The sequence below is a fragment of the Engystomops pustulosus genome, chromosome 8 (assembly GCF_040894005.1).
Source record: "Engystomops pustulosus chromosome 8, aEngPut4.maternal, whole genome shotgun sequence".
Lineage (NCBI taxonomy): Eukaryota > Metazoa > Chordata > Amphibia > Anura > Leptodactylidae > Engystomops > Engystomops pustulosus.
Window position 1 is genome coordinate 126,876,636 of NC_092418.1, and position 19,168 is coordinate 126,895,803.

Consider the following 19,168-nt stretch of genomic DNA (forward strand, 5'->3'; position numbering starts at 1 on the left):
GTGTTCTCCAGGAGATGCTATAACGACTAGTTAATTAGTTAATTTCACACGTTATTATAAATGACTTTAGGGATCTCTAAAGATAATGGTGGAAATTCATTCATGTGTCACAGTCGTCCGGTGACACCGCTAGCCTAGTGCAGCGACAGATTCATCAATGTACTGATGACTCTGCCGCAGTGTAAGACTGTGCACCATTAAACTTGCTTTTTCTAGCGCACTGACTAATTTCCATACATCCACGCCCCTTTCCTAAAACCACACCCTGTTGTACCAGGTCACTCCCCCTTTGTCAGACAAGTCGGGAAATTGCCAAAAAAAAGGTGTAAAAGTCCTTATAAATGTGTCGGGAGGCATTTTAGGAGAAAATCCTCTAATAATGAGGATGTGATGGGGGATAGTAACTTTAGCTTATGGGATGTCTTCTGCTCCACCTGTAGGCGCTCTACAAGTCAGACCTGGAGTGGCTCCGCGGAATTGGTTGGTTTCCAAATGATTCTCAAGAAGTGAAGAAGGTGAAGTTTGCCCAGGATATCATAAGCGAGGTAAGTTTATCCATCTTAACTGTAACAGGACATGAAAAATGATGATTTGATATTTTTTACATCCTGTTTGTGGTTTTCTTGTCTTTTCATGTGCAGAAGAAGTACAGAACCAAACCAGACACTCTCAGCTTCACTCCTGTCACGGACAGAGTGGATTATGTCTCGGCTAAGCAAGGTGCAGAGATCCTGAGTGATGTGAGTACTGTGTGTCTACTATTGTATTGTATAGATTCAAATAATCCAATTTTTTTAAAATATTTTTAGGAATTGATTGCTAATTTTTTGACCTTTTATTGTTAATTTGGCTTCATTTCTTTACACCCTGTATTTAGCACTAGTTATGTGGAGAACTGCTCTCCATGCTTATCTGGGGACAGGATAGAACTTGAGATGGGCAAAGATCTGGTCTGCACAATGTGATCACCGCATCCTCTTACTCAGCCCTTCCAGATCATTTCTTCTTTGTGCTGAAGTAACCCTAACCACCCCCTTGGAGGTCACTAGCCCTGTCCACATACCCCTTTATTCTGGCGTCACCTCTATGGAGGGAAGTGATCATCCGCTGGCGCTTGGTGCAATCCCCGCTCCCGGCACTCGCTGGATCTGTCAGGAAGCTCCGACCTCCGGATAAATCCTGCTGATGCTGCACTTTTACACGGGGTCTGGCATCTGCAATCAGGATGTACAATCTATTCAGCTTTTCTGTATTGTACTTTTCATTTGCTGTGTTGTTTTGTACCAGTTATGTTCAATATTCAGTTTTTACCAATCTTTATCTTTTTTCATCTTTTAAGATTAAATATCATGAAGCTTGGAACGACATTAAGACAAAATACACGTCAGTGACCGATTCTCCGCTGCTGCTAACCGCAAAGGAGGCGGCCAAGAATGTCAATGATGTAGGTATTCATTATCTACCTAATATCTCTATGGTTGGATTGACATTGGGAGTGTATAGCCTGCGCGTTGCACATCCGTTGCGTTTTGTCTCCAAGAAAAAGGTTTAACATTGGTAAGAAAACATAACCCAACAGAGAAAAAAACAGACCTGACCCATAGACTTCTATTGTCCTCCGTGATTTGCATCAGTAAAAAACAACGGATCAATGAAAGTAAAAGCCAATGTGAAACCAATGGATCAATGGATAATTTATCTATCTCTACTATCTATGGCGCTAGGTGCAGTGTTTGATGGTGCCCGCCCTCCGGCACCGGCCGCTTCTATCTACCTGTATCCTGGGGGGTGGCATCGCTTCACTGCTCTTCTATGCCAGGTCTGATCAGCCGTACAATTTGCGCCCTAGCCTGCACCTGAACAGGCTATAGGCAGTACCCAGGCGGCCCTCTGTGCGGCCCCGCACCACCCCCTCCCCACCCAACCGGCACAAAGTCGCAATTTCCGATTCTGCGTCAGGAATTAAGACTAAATCACTACTTGTCCACCTGTGATAAATGTTACCCTATGACCCAAAAATCTTTTATCTATCATCTTTCAAAGTCATCTATCAATTTATCTATCATCCATCATAATCAATATCAATATAAAAAATTATATCATATTAAATTGTAATATTCAAATATAAAATGATCAATATCATAATCCATTATGTATCAATGTATCTGCCTCATATCCATCATCTATATATGTATTGTATTCATCTATCTCTATCTTTACTATCGCTCTTTACTCTCTATATCATCTATTTATCTCTGTCTATCATATATCGATCTGGTTTTCATTTTCCTCTCAATTCTTTTGTATTTCTTTCTCTTCTAGAAATTATACAGAAAAGGCTGGGAGAACATTAAGGCAACCGGCTACTTCCTGCCACATGACGCGGTACAGATCCGGCACGCCAGAAAGAGCGGCGTGGCTCAGAGCGAGGTAATGGTATCACACAGATTATCATTTCCCCTGGTATTAAAGGGAACAGTCTGGGGTTTCATGCTGCCTAAAAAGTCGTAGCATGAAATAATAACGCTCCCTGCCTTCAAAGTGCAATGTATTCTCCTCTGGACACAGACATAGAAATGTCCATCAGACGCCTCTGTATTAAAGGGGTTTCCATTGTAAAACCTTTACTGACTTATCCATAGTGCAGGTCATTTATAGAAAACCCCTTTAATGATGCCCTGGTCCTACTTCTAGGTCCTCACCTTTCACAACCATCTATAGCAAAGTTTTCTTGTACATTTACTGTGTCACTTCTGAGCTTCCTGTGGTTTCTTCATCTTCCCCTTGTTAGCAGTAAATGTAATAAAAGTGATTTCCCTCATTGTACAATTGTATATCCGAACGATATTCTGAATACGGATCTGATGATTTCTCATTCTTTTAGCTGAAGTACAAGGCTGACTACATCAAGCAGCGGGGTCACTATGTCGGCGTTCCAAATGCTGATGCCGATCCCAAACTCAAATGGTTCAAACACGCCAACCTGATCCAGAATGATAGAGAATACAAAAAACTGTATCAGAAGTACAAATCCAAGATCCATATTCCAGTGGACATGGTGTCGCTTGTTACAGCTAAACAAGGGCAAGTCTTGACCAGTGATATTGACTATCGGCATTACCTTCACCAGTGGACCTGCCACCCTGACCAAAATGACTGTATACAAGCCAGAAAGGCCTACGACCTGCAGAGTGATGTGAGTGGTGGAGGTTTAGCCCTTTACCATGCAGTGCTCTATATAGCTACTAATGCAATCTCTCTTACATTAGAGTGTCTACAAAGCTGACCTGGAATGGATCCGTGGTTGCGGTTGGGTTCCGTTAGATTCTGTAGAGCACCAGAAAGTGAGGAAAGCTCAAGAACTGGTTAATGAGGTTCGTAAGGAAACTTAAGATATAGTCACAGCTCTTTGAGATGACCAACTAAAATTGAATCAGATATGGCTGTTATCTAGTGGGTTGGTCTTCTCAAAGAAGATGACTACTGAATCCTTGCCCAGCGGAGTTAGCCATCATGACTGGTCGTTGTCTTCTCCTTTTTTATTTTAGAGAGCCTATAAGAAGGACGCACAGAACAACTTCTCCAACTACACTCATGTGGTTGACCCACCGTCCGTGGTGCTTGCCAAAATGAACAATATCAACCAGAGTGATGTGAGTACTCTTCACTATATATACATAGAACATATTTAGTTTATATTTTTATCAGTTAATTTATCATGTGTCCCCGGGAGAGCATGTTACAGAACTATAGAGCCAATAGATCCATTCTATAGACATCCATTGTCTGTATGGTCCAATGTTATGATGATGATGACGTGCTAATCTTTTATCTACATATCTATCTCATTCGAACTTCTATTTCTATATTCTTGTGTAGCTGAAATACAAAGAAACCTTTAACCTGGAGAAGGGTCATTACATCGGTTCTTCAGAAACCCCTCAAATCACTCATTCTAGGGAGATGTCCAGGCTGGCTAGTGACGTAAGTACCGCACATGGTCTATGTACCCTGCTCTTCCATGTAACTACTCTTTAATACATCATAATGTCCTTCCACTGAAATGTATCATCACTGCCCAAAATATATTCACATCTTGTTCTATTTCATATAATACCTGCACATTCATGTTCATATTCTTTTTATCATCAGAACGGTAGGACATTTCCACTCCAGATATAGGAACTTCAAGATCCAAATTCAAAAAATGTTATTTTTTTATTTTTAGGACACAAATAAAACCTGTTAATGTTGATTGTCCCATATTTATTTAATATAGATTCTACTACACATTTTGTCCTTTCCCCTTAGAAATTGTACAAGGACTCCTGGGATAGCACTAAAGCCCTGGGCTACCAACTAGACGCCAGCTATATACCCATAGTTGGTGCCAAGCACGCTAAGCTTGTTTCTAGTGAGGTGAGTACATCATTTATTGGATATTTCACCCATTTTGGTCAGAACCTTGTAAAACAAATAAAAACAATGTATCCATGTTTCTTCACAGCTGAAATACAAAGAGCACCACGAAAAGGAGAAGGGGCACTATCTCGCCGGCACCCACATTACTGACTTCCCCAGCGTTGTGCAGTCATTGGCTTTCCAGAAGATGAAGAATGTGGTGAATATAATATGTCCATGACCTTTGGTCTCGACATGTTACTTTATATGAAATTTGTGTCATTTAATCATTTATTTCCTTTTCTTTGTGTTAGTTGGCCTACAAGAAGAATTACGAAGACAACAAGACCAAGATCAATATCCCAGGCGACATGCTGAACAACGTCCTTGCCAAGAAATGCCAACAGATCCTCAGTGACATTGAGTATCGCCACTACCTGCATGAATGGACATGTCTACCTGACGAACAGGGGGTCATTCATGCCAAAAAGGCCAATGACATTTTGAGCGATGTATGGAGCAAACAACTTGTTACATTTTTGAAAATATTTTCAGTAAACTTTTTTGTTCAATAACGTTATTATTTGTAATGTTTTTTTACAGGTTCTGTATAAAGAAGACCTAACATGGCTCAAGGGCATTGGCTGTTATGTGTGGGACACTCCAGAAATCGTACGTGCTAAGAAATCCTATGATCTTCAGAGTCAAGTAAGTCATACATAAAACACGCACCTTTCACTTAAGCTTAATTTCAAATTCTTCATTGTTCTCATTGTGTTGTTATCAACATTGTTAAGACTGATACATTGCGGCGGCCCGACTGACTGTGGGACACCAATGGAGTGTGTAAAACTGGCAGCGGCCCGCTCCAGAACAATCTGATCTGTTGGACCCATCCATATCTAAAAGGAATAACCGTACCTAATAATGGACCGACAGTTACCCCTCTAAATGTTTCCTTTGTCCCTGATCAGTTTTGGTTGAGTCCGATCTACAACAAGACAGACACAGTTATATGTTTGTGTGGGTTTCCTCCGAAACCTCCGTTGGGGGGAATGACTGATGTACATTAAGAGCTATGGAGTAAATGTTGTGCTATCTGAAATCTATTACATTTGTCGCTTTTAAACTTCAACAAAGGATTTTGTGTATTTTTATCTTTTTCCAGAACAAATACACCACTTCTGGTAGAGAAAACTTTAAGAACTACAGCGTTGTCACCGATACCCCTGTGTATGTCACAGCCATCCAAAGTGCCATCAACGCTAGTGATGTAAGTATCAGATTATCCAATGCTATGGAGCTGATCAATGGATCTTACAACTGTCTTGTTCGCTTTCTCCAACTTAGCGCAAGTACAAGGAGGACTTCCACAAGAACAAAGATAAGTACACAACCGTTCTGGAAACCGTAGATTACAACCGTACCCAAAATCTTAAGGACCTTTTCAGCCACGTACGTATTTCTATGTAATTCTTTCAAATGTGGTTGATGATTAAGGAGTTAACCAATCCAGGTAACACTAATGTTTTACTCTCTAGAATCTGTACAAAAAATCCTGGGACACCATCAAAGCCACAAGCTACGAGCTTCCTCCTGACACAGTGGCCTTGGCCTTTGCCAAGCAGAATAAGCACATTGCCAGCACAGTAAGCACATGCTCCGCTACACCCGTCTATGAAAAGGGTTTAGTCTAGATCATAGGTCGTACATTGTTCATTATTGTCTTGCTTAGCTGAAGTACCGTGAGGAATATGAGAAGTTCAAGGCGCTCTACACTCTACCAAAAGGAATTCAGGATGATCCAAACACCGCAAGATGCATCCGAGTGGGCAAGCTTCCTCTGGACGTGAGTATTCAGTTTTATCAGCTGTTCCAAGGTCTCCAAACACCATCGTGCATAAAAGTTACAACAAAAGTACATTCATACCTAGTTGTGTATGAGTTGAGAAGATATACCACCAAAAGATGTCCCTCTCTAGGCTCATAGTGACGTCTATCACCCAATGTCCCTCTCTAGGCTCATAGTGACGTCTATCACCCAATGTCCCTCTCTAGGCTCATAGTGACTTCTATCACCCAATGTCACTCTCTAGGCTCATAGTGACGTCTATCACCCAATGTCACTCTCTAGGCTCATAGTGACGTCTATCACCCAATGTCCCTCTCTAGGCTCATAGTGATGTCTATCACCCAATGTCCCTCTCTAGGCTCATAGTGACGTCTATCACCCAATGTCCCTCTCTAGGCTCATAGTGACGTCTATCACCCAATGTCACTCTCTAGGATCATAGTGATGTCTATCACCCAATGTCCCTCTCTAGGCTCATAGTGACGTCTATCACCCAATGTCCCTCTCTAGGCTCATAGTGACGTCTATCACCCAATGTCACTCTCTATGCTCATAGTGATGTCTATCACCCAATGTCACTCTCTAGGATCATAGTGACGTCTATCACCCAATGTCACTCTCTATGCTCATAGTGATGTCTATCACCCAATGTCACTCTCTAGGCTCATAGTGATGTCTATCACCCAATGTCACTCTCTAGGCTCATAGTGACGTCTATCACCCAATGTCCCTCTCTAGGCTCATAGTGACGTCTATCACCCAATGTCACTCTCTAGGCTCATAGTGACGTCTATCACCCAATGTCACTCTCTAGGCTCATAGTGACGTCTATCACCCAATGTCACTCTCTAGGCTCATAGTGACGTCTATCACCCAATGTCACTCTCTAGGCTCATAGTGACTTCTATCACCCAATGTCACTCTCTAGGCTCATAGTGACTTCTATCACCCAATGTCACTCTCTAGGCTCATAGTGACGTCTATCACCGAATGTCACTCTCTAGGATTATAGTGACGTCTATCACCCAATGTCACTCTCTAGGCTCATAGTGACGTCTATCACCCAATGTCACTCTCTAGGCTCATAGTGACGTCTATCACCCAATGTCCCTCTCTAGGCTCATAGTGACGTCTATCACCCAATGTCCCTCTCTAGGCTCATAGTGACGTCTATCACCCAATGTCACTCTCTAGGCTCATAGTGACGTCTATCACCCAATGTCACTCTCTAGGCTCATAGTGACTTCTATCACCCAATGTCACTCTCTAGGCTCATAGTGATGTCTATCACCCAATGTCACTCTCTAGGCTCATAGTGATGTCTATCACCCAATGTCACTCTCTAGGCTCATAGTGACGTCTATCACCCAATGTCACTCTCTAGGCTCATAGTGACGTCTATCACCCAATGTCACTCTCTAGGCTCATAGTGACGTCTCTCACCCAATGTCACTCTCTAGGCTCATAGTGACGTCTATCACCCAATGTCACTCTCTAGGCTCATAGTGACGTCTATCACCCAATGTCACTCTCTAGGCTCATAGTGACGTCTATCACCCAATGTCCCTCTCTAGGCTCATAGTGACGTCTCTCACCCAATGTCACTCTCTAGGCTCATAGTGATGTCTATCACCCAATGTCACTCTCTAGGCTCATAGTGACTTCTATCACCCAATGTCACTCTCTAGGCTCATAGTGACGTCTATCACCCAATGTCACTCTCTAGGCTCATAGTGACGTCTATCACCCAATGTCACTCTCTAGGCTCATAGTGATGTCTATCACCCAATGTCACTCTCTAGGATCATAGTGACGTCTATCACCCAATGTCACTCTCTAGGCTCATAGTGACGTCTATCACCCAATGTCACTCTCTAGGATCATAGTGACGTCTATCACCCAATGTCCCTCTCTAGGCTCATAGTGACGTCTATCACCCAATGTCCCTCTCTAGGCTCATAGTGACGTCTATCACCCAATGTCACTCTCTATGCTCATAGTGATGTCTATCACCCAATGTCACTCTCTAGGCTCATAGTGATGTCTATCACCCAATGTCACTCTCTATGCTCATAGTGATGTCTATCACCCAATGTCACTCTCTAGGCTCATAGTGACGTCTATCACCCAATGTCACTCTCTAGGCTCATAGTGACGTCTATCACCCAATGTCACTCTCTAGGCTCATAGTGACTTCTATCACCCAATGTCACTCTCTAGGCTCATAGTGACTTCTATCACCCAATGTCACTCTCTAGGCTCATAGTGACGTCTATCACCCAATGTCCCTCTCTAGGCTCATAGTGACGTCTATCACCCAATGTCCCTCTCTAGGCTCATAGTGACGTCTATCACCCAATGTCACTCTCTAGGCTCATAGTGACGTCTATCACCCAATGTCACTCTCTAGGCTCATAGTGACTTCTATCACCCAATGTCACTCTCTAGGCTCATAGTGATGTCTATCACCCAATGTCACTCTCTAGGCTCATAGTGATGTCTATCACCCAATGTCACTCTCTAGGCTCATAGTGACTTCTATCACCCAATGTCACTCTCTAGGCTCATAGTGACGTCTATCACCCAATGTCACTCTCTAGGCTCATAGTGACGTCTATCACCCAATGTCACTCTCTAGGCTCATAGTGACGTCTATCACCCAATGTCACTCTCTAGGATCATAGTGACGTCTATCACCCAATGTCACTCTCTAGGCTCATAGTGACGTCTATCACCCAATGTCACTCTCTAGGATCATAGTGACGTCTATCACCCAATGTCCCTCTCTAGGCTCATAGTGACGTCTATCACCCAATGTCCCTCTCTAGGCTCATAGTGACGTCTATCACCCAATGTCACTCTCTATGCTCATAGTGATGTCTATCACCCAATGTCACTCTCTAGGCTCATAGTGATGTCTATCACCCAATGTCACTCTCTATGCTCATAGTGATGTCTATCACCCAATGTCACTCTCTAGGCTCATAGTGATGTCTATCACCCAATGTCACTCTCTAGGCTCATAGTGACGTCTATCACCCAATGTCACTCTCTAGGCTCATAGTGACGTCTATCACCCAATGTCACTCTCTATGCTCATAGTGATGTCTATCACCCAATGTCACTCTCTATGCTCATAGTGATGTCTATCACCCAATGTCCCTCTCTAGGCTCATAGTGACGTCTATCACCCAATGTCACTCTCTAGGCTCATAGTGACGTCTATCACCCAATGTCACTCTCTAGGCTCATAGTGACGTCTATCACCCAATGTCACTCTCTAGGCTCATAGTGACGTCTATCACCCAATGTCACTCTCTAGGCTCATAGTGACGTCTATCACCCAATGTCACTCTCTAGGCTCATAGTGACGTCTATCACCCAATGTCACTCTCTTGGATCATAGTGACGTCTATCACCCAATGTCACTCTCTAGGCTCATAGTGACGTCTATCACCCAATGTCACTCTCTAGGCTCATAGTGACGTCTATCACCCAATGTCACTCTCTAGGCTCATAGTGACGTCTATCACCCAATGTCACTCTCTAGGCTCATAGTGATGTCTATCACCCAATGTCACTCTCTAGGCTCATAGTGATGTCTATCACCCAATGTCACTCTCTAGGCTCATAGTGACGTCTATCACCCAATGTCACTCTCTAGGCTCATAGTGACGTCTATCACCCAATGTCACTCTCTAGGCTCATAGTGACTTCTATCACCCAATGTCCCTCTCTAGGCTCATAGTGACGTCTATCACCCAATGTCACTCTCTAGGATCATAGTGACGTCTATCACCCAATGTCCCTCTCTAGGCTCATAGTGACGTCTATCACCCAATGTCACTCTCTAGGCTCATAGTGACGTCTATCACCCAATGTCACTCTCTAGGCTCATAGTGACGTCTATCACCCAATGTCACTCTCTAGGCTCATAGTGACTTCTATCACCCAATGTCACTCTCTAGGCTCAACGTGACGTCTCTCACCCAATGTCACTCTCTAGGCTCATAGTGATGTCTATCACCCAATGTCACTCTCTAGGCTCATAGTGACGTCTATCACCCAATGTCACTCTCTAGGCTCATAGTGACGTCTATCACCCAATGTCCCTCTCTAGGCTCATAGTGATGTCTATCACCCAATGTCACTCTCTAGGCTCATAGTGATGTCTATCACCCAATGTCACTCTCTAGGCTCATAGTGACATCTATCACCCAATGTCCCTCTCTAGGCTCATAGTGATGTCTATCACCCAATGTCACTCTCTAGGCTCATAGTGACTTCTATCACCCAATGTCACTCTCTAGGCTCATAGTGATGTCTATCACCCAATGTCACTCTCTAGGCTCATAGTGACTTCTATCACCCAATGTCACTCTCTAGGCTCATAGTGACGTCTTACACCCAATGTCACTCTCTAGGCTCATAGTGACGTCTATCACCCAATGTCCCTCTCTAGGCTCATAGTGACGTCTATCACCCAATGTCACTCTCTAGGATCATAGTGACGTCTATCACCCAATGTCCCTCTCTAGGCTCATAGTGACGTCTATCACCCAATGTCACTCTTTAGGCTCATAGTGACGTCTATCACCCAATGTCACTCTCTAGGCTCATAGTGACGTCTATCACCCAATGTCACTCTCTAGGCTCATAGTGACGTCTATCACCCAATGTCACTCTCTAGGCTCATAGTGACGTCTATCACCCAATGTCACTCTCTAGGCTCATAGTGACGTCTATCACCCAATGTCACTCTCTAGGCTCATAGTGACGTCTATCACCCAATGTCACTCTCTAGGCTCATAGTGACGTCTATCACCCAATGTCACTCTCTAGGCTCATAGTGACTTCTATCACCCAATGTCACTCTCTAGGCTCATAGTGACGTCTATCACCCAATGTCCCTCTCTAGGCTCATAGTGACGTCTATCACCCAATGTCCCTCTCTAGGCTCATAGTGACGTCTATCACCCAATGTCCCTCTCTAGGCTCATAGTGACGTCTATCACCCAATGTCACTCTCTAGGCTCATAGTGACGTCTATCACCCAATGTCACTCTCTAGGCTCATAGTGACTTCTATCACCCAATGTCACTCTCTAGGCTCATAGTGACGTCTATCACCCAATGTCCCTCTCTAGGCTCATAGTGACGTCTATCACCCAATGTCCCTCTCTAGGCTCATAGTGACGTCTATCACCCAATGTCACTCTCTAGGCTCATAGTGACGTCTATCACCCAATGTCACTCTCTAGGCTCATAGTGACGTCTATCACCCAATGTCACTCTCTAGGCTCATAGTGACGTCTATCACCCAATGTCCCTCTCTAGGCTCATAGTGACGTCTATCACCCAATGTCACTCTCTAGGCTCATAGTGACGTCTATCACCCAATGTCACTCTCTAGGCTCATAGTGACGTCTATCACCCAATGTCACTCTCTAGGCTCATAGTGATGTCTATCACCCAATGTCACTCTCTAGGCTCATAGTGATGTCTATCACCCAATGTCACTCTCTAGGCTCATAGTGACTTCTATCACCCAATGTCACTCTCTAGGCTCATAGTGATGTCTATCACCCAATGTCACTCTCTAGGCTCATAGTGATGTCTATCACCCAATGTCACTCTCTAGGCTCATAGTGACTTCTATCACCCAATGTCACTCTCTAGGCTCATAGTGACGTCTATCACCCAATGTCACTCTCTAGGCTCATAGTGACGTCTATCACCCAATGTCACTCTCTAGGCTCATAGTGACGTCTATCACCCAATGTCACTCACTAGGATCATAGTGACGTCTATCACCCAATGTCACTCTCTAGGCTCATAGTGACGTCTATCACCCAATGTCACTCTCTAGGATCATAGTGACGTCTATCACCCAATGTCCCTCTCTAGGCTCATAGTGACGTCTATCACCCAATGTCCCTCTCTAGGCTCATAGTGACGTCTATCACCCAATGTCACTCTCTATGCTCATAGTGATGTCTATCACCCAATGTCACTCTCTAGGCTCATAGTGATGTCTATCACCCAATGTCACTCTCTATGCTCATAGTGATGTCTATCACCCAATGTCACTCTCTAGGCTCATAGTGATGTCTATCACCCAATGTCACTCTCTAGGCTCATAGTGACGTCTATCACCCAATGTCACTCTCTAGGCTCATAGTGATGTCTATCACCCAATGTCACTCTCTATGCTCATAGTGATGTCTATCACCCAATGTCCCTCTCTAGGCTCATAGTGACGTCTATCACCCAATGTCACTCTCTAGGCTCATAGTGACGTCTATCACCCAATGTCACTCTCTAGGCTCATAGTGACGTCTATCACCCAATGTCACTCTCTTGGATCATAGTGACGTCTATCACCCAATGTCACTCTCTAGGCTCATAGTGACGTCTATCACCCAATGTCACTCTCTAGGCTCATAGTGACGTCTATCACCCAATGTCACTCTCTAGGCTCATAGTGACGTCTATCACCCAATGTCACTCTCTAGGCTCATAGTGATGTCTATCACCCAATGTCACTCTCTAGGCTCATAGTGATGTCTATCACCCAATGTCACTCTCTAGGCTCATAGTGACGTCTATCACCCAATGTCACTCTCTAGGCTCATAGTGACGTCTATCACCCAATGTCACTCTCTAGGCTCATAGTGACTTCTATCACCCAATGTCCCTCTCTAGGCTCATAGTGACGTCTATCACCCAATGTCACTCTCTAGGATCATAGTGACGTCTATCACCCAATGTCCCTCTCTAGGCTCATAGTGACGTCTATCACCCAATGTCACTCTCTAGGCTCATAGTGACGTCTATCACCCAATGTCACTCTCTAGGCTCATAGTGACGTCTATCACCCAATGTCACTCTCTAGGCTCATAGTGACTTCTATCACCCAATGTCACTCTCTAGGCTCAACGTGACGTCTCTCACCCAATGTCACTCTCTAGGCTCATAGTGATGTCTATCACCCAATGTCACTCTCTAGGCTCATAGTGATGTCTATCACCCAATGTCACTCTCTAGGCTCATAGTGATGTCTATCACCCAATGTCACTCTCTCTAGGCTCATAGTGATGTCTATCACCCAATGTCACTCTCTAGGCTCATAGTGATGTCTATCACCCAATGTCACTCTCTAGGCTCATAGTGATGTCTATCACCCAATGTCACTCTCTAGGCTCATAGTGACGTCTATCACCCAATGTCCCTCTCTAGGCTCATAGTGACGTCTATCACCCAATGTCACTCTCTAGGCTCATAGTGACGTCTATCACCCAATGTCACTCTCTAGGCTCATAGTGACGTCTATCACCCAATGTCCCTCTCTAGGCTCATAGTGATGTCTATCACCCAATGTCACTCTCTAGGCTCATAGTGACGTCTATCACCCAATGTCCCTCTCTAGGCTCATAGTGATGTCTATCACCCAATGTCACTCTCTAGGCTCATAGTGACTTCTATCACCCAATGTCACTCTCTAGGCTCATAGTGATGTCTATCACCCAATGTCACTCTCTAGGCTCATAGTGACTTCTATCACCCAATGTCACTCTCTAGGCTCATAGTGACGTCTTACACCCAATGTCACTCTCTAGGCTCATAGTGACGTCTATCACCCAATGTCCCTCTCTAGGCTCATAGTGACGTCTATCACCCAATGTCACTCTCTATGCTCATAGTGATGTCTATCACCCAATGTCACTCTCTAGGCTCATAGTGATGTCTATCACCCAATGTCACTCTCTAGGCTCATAGTGATGTCTATCACCCAATGTCACTCTCTAGGCTCATAGTGACGTCTATCACCCAATGTCACTCTCTAGGCTCATAGTGACGTCTATCACCCAATGTCACTCTCTAGGATCATAGTGACGTCTATCACCCAATGTCCCTCTCTAGGCTCATAGTGACGTCTATCACCCAATGTCACTCTTTAGGCTCATAGTGACGTCTATCACCCAATGTCACTCTCTAGGCTCATAGTGACGTCTATCACCCAATGTCACTCTCTAGGCTCATAGTGACGTCTATCACCCAATGTCACTCTCTAGGCTCATAGTGATGTCTATCACCCAATGTCACTCTCTAGGCTCATAGTGACGTCTATCACCCAATGTCAATCTCTAGGCTCATAGTGACGTCTATCACCCAATGTCACTCTCTAGGCTCAAAGTGACGTCTATCACCCAAGGGACCAAAGAGTTATTGATTATCCGATTTACTTGCATAAAGGACTGATTTTCCTTTGTAGCGTTTGTACCGAGAGACCTATGAAAAGAACAAGGCTAAGATCCACATTGCTCCAGATATGATGGAAATCATCGCTGCCCGGGAAACACAAAGTAAAGTTAGTGAGATTGACTACAGGAAATATCTCCATGAATGGATCTGCCTCCCCGACCTTCAGCTCTATGTACACGCCCGCAAAGTCAACGACCAGCTGAGTGATGTGAGTATGGCTCCACCGACAAGTCTTCATGTATAACATCTTCTGCATCCATGGGATGGAATATCAACCAAATATCAACCAACTTCTTGGTCTCTCTTTCTTCTAGATTGTCTATAAGGATGACCTCCACTGGTTGAAGGGAGTGGGCTGCTTCGTTTGGGATACACCTGAGATTCTACATGCCAAGCATGCATATGACCTCCGCAGCGATGTAAGTCCACCGATCGGCTTAGTGTACCATGTCCATGCATACATACATACATACATATATACATACATTCATACATATATACATACATACATACATACATATATACATACATTCATACATACATGCATACAGATATACATGCATACATATATACATGCATACATATATACATGCATGCATACATACATACATACATACATACATATGTCCATGCATACATACATGCATACATCCATACATACATCCATGCATACATACATACATACACACATACATACATGCATTCATACAAACATACATACATGCATCCATGCATGCATACATGAATCCATACATACATGCATACATACATGCATACATACATACATGCATACATACATAAATACATACATACATATATACATACATACATATATACATGCATGCATGCATGAATACATGCATACATGCATACAACCATACACGCATGCATACATACATACATGCATCCATGAATATATACAGCCATACATACACGCATACATGCATGCATACAAGCATACATACACCCATACATACATACATACATACATCAATACTAAAACCAGCTGTATTGTCTTTTCAGTACAAATATAAAGCTAAAGCCGAGGAGTTGAAGAAGACTTACACCTCAGTTATGGAGACTCCTGTTTATGTCCAAGCTGTCGCCAGTGGGAAACAGAGCAGTGATGTAAGTAGTCTCTCTCTCTCTCTCTCTCTCTCTCTCTCTGTCTCTCTCCCCCCTCCCTGTGTGTAGCTGGGCTCTCTCTCTCTCTCTCTCTCTCTCTCTCTGTCTCTCCCTGTCTCTTTCTGTCTGTCTTTTAATTTATGTCTAAAGGTTCTACATTCAACCCCTTCAGTTGGCCCTGTACAATGTGCAGCATAACATGTATGTGGTGCACATCCTCCAGTTCAGATGACGGGCCCCCTGACACTGTGGGCCCCATAGTGGCTGCTACCACTGAGCATAAACCATGTTCAGCAACCCCTTTACACTCACTGTTCACCAATATCCCTGAGCCTTTTCTCTATGGTTTACTATTTATTACAGTGATGTGCAGTTTGTTTTCTCAGGTCCAGTTCATGACATTTATCCACATGATGATATATAAACACATGAATATCCCATTGTCAGTGCACGTGGATCTCTTCCTCACCCTCCAATCCTTCCACCCATGTTATATTGTGTCTGTCTTCACCTTATACACAGGTTATGTGTCTTATGTGCAGTAACAGACAATTACTAACAAGGTTTTTCTGCTCCGCAGGTTGTATATAAATCAGACTATCAGCAGAACGTTAGAGGAAAAGTTACATCAACCACCAACAGCGTTGAACTGGACAGAGCGAGCAATGCCAACAAGATACGCAGCGATGTACGTGCAAATACACTTTATACTGTATTACTTATATATCTACATACAACTGCAACATTTCTACACAATTCTGAAAGAAAGATACATAAATAGAAAGACAGATAGATAAATAGAGTATAGATGGATAGATAGGAGATAGATGGATAGATAGGAGATAGATAGGAGATAGATAGGAGATAGGAGATAGGAGATAGATAGATAGATAGATAGATAGATAGATAGGAGATAGGAGATAGATAGATAGATAGATAGATAGATAGATAGATAGATAGGAGATAGATAGGAGATAGATAGATAGATAGATAGGAGATAGATAGATAGATAGATAGGAGATAGATAGGAGATAGATAGATAGATAGATAGATAGGAGATAGATAGATAGATAGATAGGAGATAGATAGGAGATAGATAGATAGGAGATAGATAGATAGGAGATAGATAGATAGGAGATAGATGGATAGATAGGAGATAGATGGATAGATAGGAGATAGGAGATAGATAGATAGATAGATAGATAGGAGATAGATAGGAGATAGATAGATAGGAGATAGATAGATAGATAGATAGATAGATAGATAGGAGATAGATAGATAGATAGATAGATAGATAGATAGATAGGAGATAGATAGATAGATAGATAGATAGATAGATAGATAGGAGATAGATAGGAGATAGATAGGAGATAGATAGATAGATAGATAGATAGATAGATAGATAGATAGATAGATAGATAGATAGATAGGAGATAGATAGGAGATAGATGGATAGATAGATAGATAGATAGATAGATAGATGGATAGATAGGAGATAGGAGATAGATAGATAGATAGATAGATAGGAGATAGATAGGAGATAGATAGATAGGAGATAGATAGATAGATAGATAGATAGGAGATAGATAGATAGATAGATAGATAGATAGATAGATAGGAGATAGATAGGAGATAGATAGGAGATAGATAGATAGATAGATAGATAGATAGATAGATAGATAGATAGATAGGAGATAGATAGATAGATAGGAGATAGATAGATAGGAGATAGATAGATAGATAGGAGATAGATAGATAGATAGATAGATAGATAGATAGGAGATAGATAGATAGGAGATAGATAGATAGGAGATAGATAGATAGGAGATAGATAGATAGATAGATAGATGGGAGATAGATAGATGGGAGATAGATAGATGGGAGATAGATAGATGGGAGATAGATAGATGGGAGATAGATAGATAGGAGAGAGATAGATAGGAGATGGATAGATGGATAGATAGGAGATAGATAGATAGGAGATAGATAGATAGGAGACAGATAGATAGATAGATAGATAGATAGATAGATGGGAGATAGATAGATGGGAGATAGATAGATGGGAGATAGATAGATAGGAGAGAGATAGATAGGAGATGGATAGATAGGAGATAGATAGATAGGAGATAGATAGATAGATAGATAGATAGATAGATAGATAGATAGATAGGAGATAGATAGGAGATAGATAGATAGGAGATAGATAGATAGATAGATATGAGATAGATAGATAGATAGATAGGAGATAGATAGATAGGAGACAGATAGATAGATAGATAGATATGAGATAGATAGATAGATAGGAGATAGATAGATAGATAGATAGATAGATAGGAGATAGATAGATAGATAGATAGGAGATAGATAGATAGATAGATAGATAGGAGATAGATAGATAGATAGATAGATAGATAGATAGATAGGAGATAGATAGATAGATAGATAGATGGGAGATAGATAGATAGATGGGAGATAGATAGATGGGAGATAGATAGATAGGAGAGAGATAGATAGGAGATGGATAGATGGATAGATAGGAGATAGATAGATAGATAGATAGATAGGAGATAGATAGATAGGAGATAGATAGATAGATAGATGGGAGATAGATAGATGGGAGATAGATAGATGGGAGATAGATAGATAGGAGAGAGATAGATAGGAGATAGATAGATAGATAGATAGATAGATAGATAGATAGGAGATAGATAGGAGATAGATAGATAGGAGACAGATAGATAGATAGGAGATAGATAGATAGATAGATAGATAGGAGATAGATAGATAGATAGATAGATGGGAGAGAGATAGATGGGAGAGAGATAGATAGGAGATGGATAGATGGATAGATAGATAGATAGATAGATAGATAGATAGATAGATAGGAGATAGATAGATAGGAGAGAGATAGATAGGAGATGGATAGATAGATAGATAGATAGATAGATAGATAGGAGATAGATAGATAGATAGATAGATAGATAGGAGATAGATAGATAGGAGATAGATAGATAGATAGATAGATAGATAGGAGATAGATAGATAGATAGGAGATAGATAGATAGGAGATAGATAGATAGATAGATAGATAGATAGGAGATAGATAGATAGATAGGAGATAGATAGATAGATAGATAGATGGGAGATAGATAGATGGGAGATAGATAGATAGGAGAGAGATAGATAGGAGATGGATAGATGGATAGATAGGAGATAGATAGATAGATAGATAGGAGATAGATAGGAGATAGATAGATAGATAGGAGACAGATAGATAGATAGGAGATAGATAGATAGATAGATAGATAGATAGATAGATAGATAGATAGATGGGAGATAGATAGATGGGAGAGAGATAGATAGGAGATGGATAGATGGATAGATAGATAGATAGATAGATAGATAGATAGATAGATAGATAGGAGATAGATAGGAGATAGATAGATAGATAGATAGATAGGAGATAGATAGATAGATGGGAGATAGATAGATGGGAGAGAGATAGATGGGAGAGAGATAGTTAGGA

The 19,168-nt window shown here is 42.1% G+C and overlaps 1 protein-coding gene across 21 annotated transcripts in view; it reads left to right on the forward strand.

Moving 5' to 3' along the window:
- The window catches only part of NEB (nebulin), a 197,437-nt gene that overhangs the window by 90,340 nt on the left and 87,929 nt on the right, over nt 1-19,168 (forward strand). For all 21 annotated transcript variants that reach the window (XM_072122519.1, XM_072122521.1, XM_072122523.1 and 18 more), the window contains 20 exons: nt 441-545; nt 642-740; nt 1,340-1,444; nt 2,323-2,430; nt 2,885-3,196; nt 3,270-3,374; nt 3,549-3,653; nt 3,880-3,984; nt 4,312-4,419; nt 4,508-4,621; nt 4,716-4,913; nt 5,005-5,109; nt 5,570-5,674; nt 5,752-5,856; nt 5,943-6,050; nt 6,137-6,250; nt 14,528-14,725; nt 14,832-14,936; nt 15,541-15,645; nt 16,223-16,330. In XM_072122519.1, the coding sequence (XP_071978620.1) occupies nt 441-545; nt 642-740; nt 1,340-1,444; nt 2,323-2,430; nt 2,885-3,196; nt 3,270-3,374; nt 3,549-3,653; nt 3,880-3,984; nt 4,312-4,419; nt 4,508-4,621; nt 4,716-4,913; nt 5,005-5,109; nt 5,570-5,674; nt 5,752-5,856; nt 5,943-6,050; nt 6,137-6,250; nt 14,528-14,725; nt 14,832-14,936; nt 15,541-15,645; nt 16,223-16,330 (2,517 nt within the window). The remainder of the gene's footprint in view (nt 1-440; nt 546-641; nt 741-1,339; nt 1,445-2,322; nt 2,431-2,884; nt 3,197-3,269; nt 3,375-3,548; nt 3,654-3,879; nt 3,985-4,311; nt 4,420-4,507; nt 4,622-4,715; nt 4,914-5,004; nt 5,110-5,569; nt 5,675-5,751; nt 5,857-5,942; nt 6,051-6,136; nt 6,251-14,527; nt 14,726-14,831; nt 14,937-15,540; nt 15,646-16,222; nt 16,331-19,168) is intronic.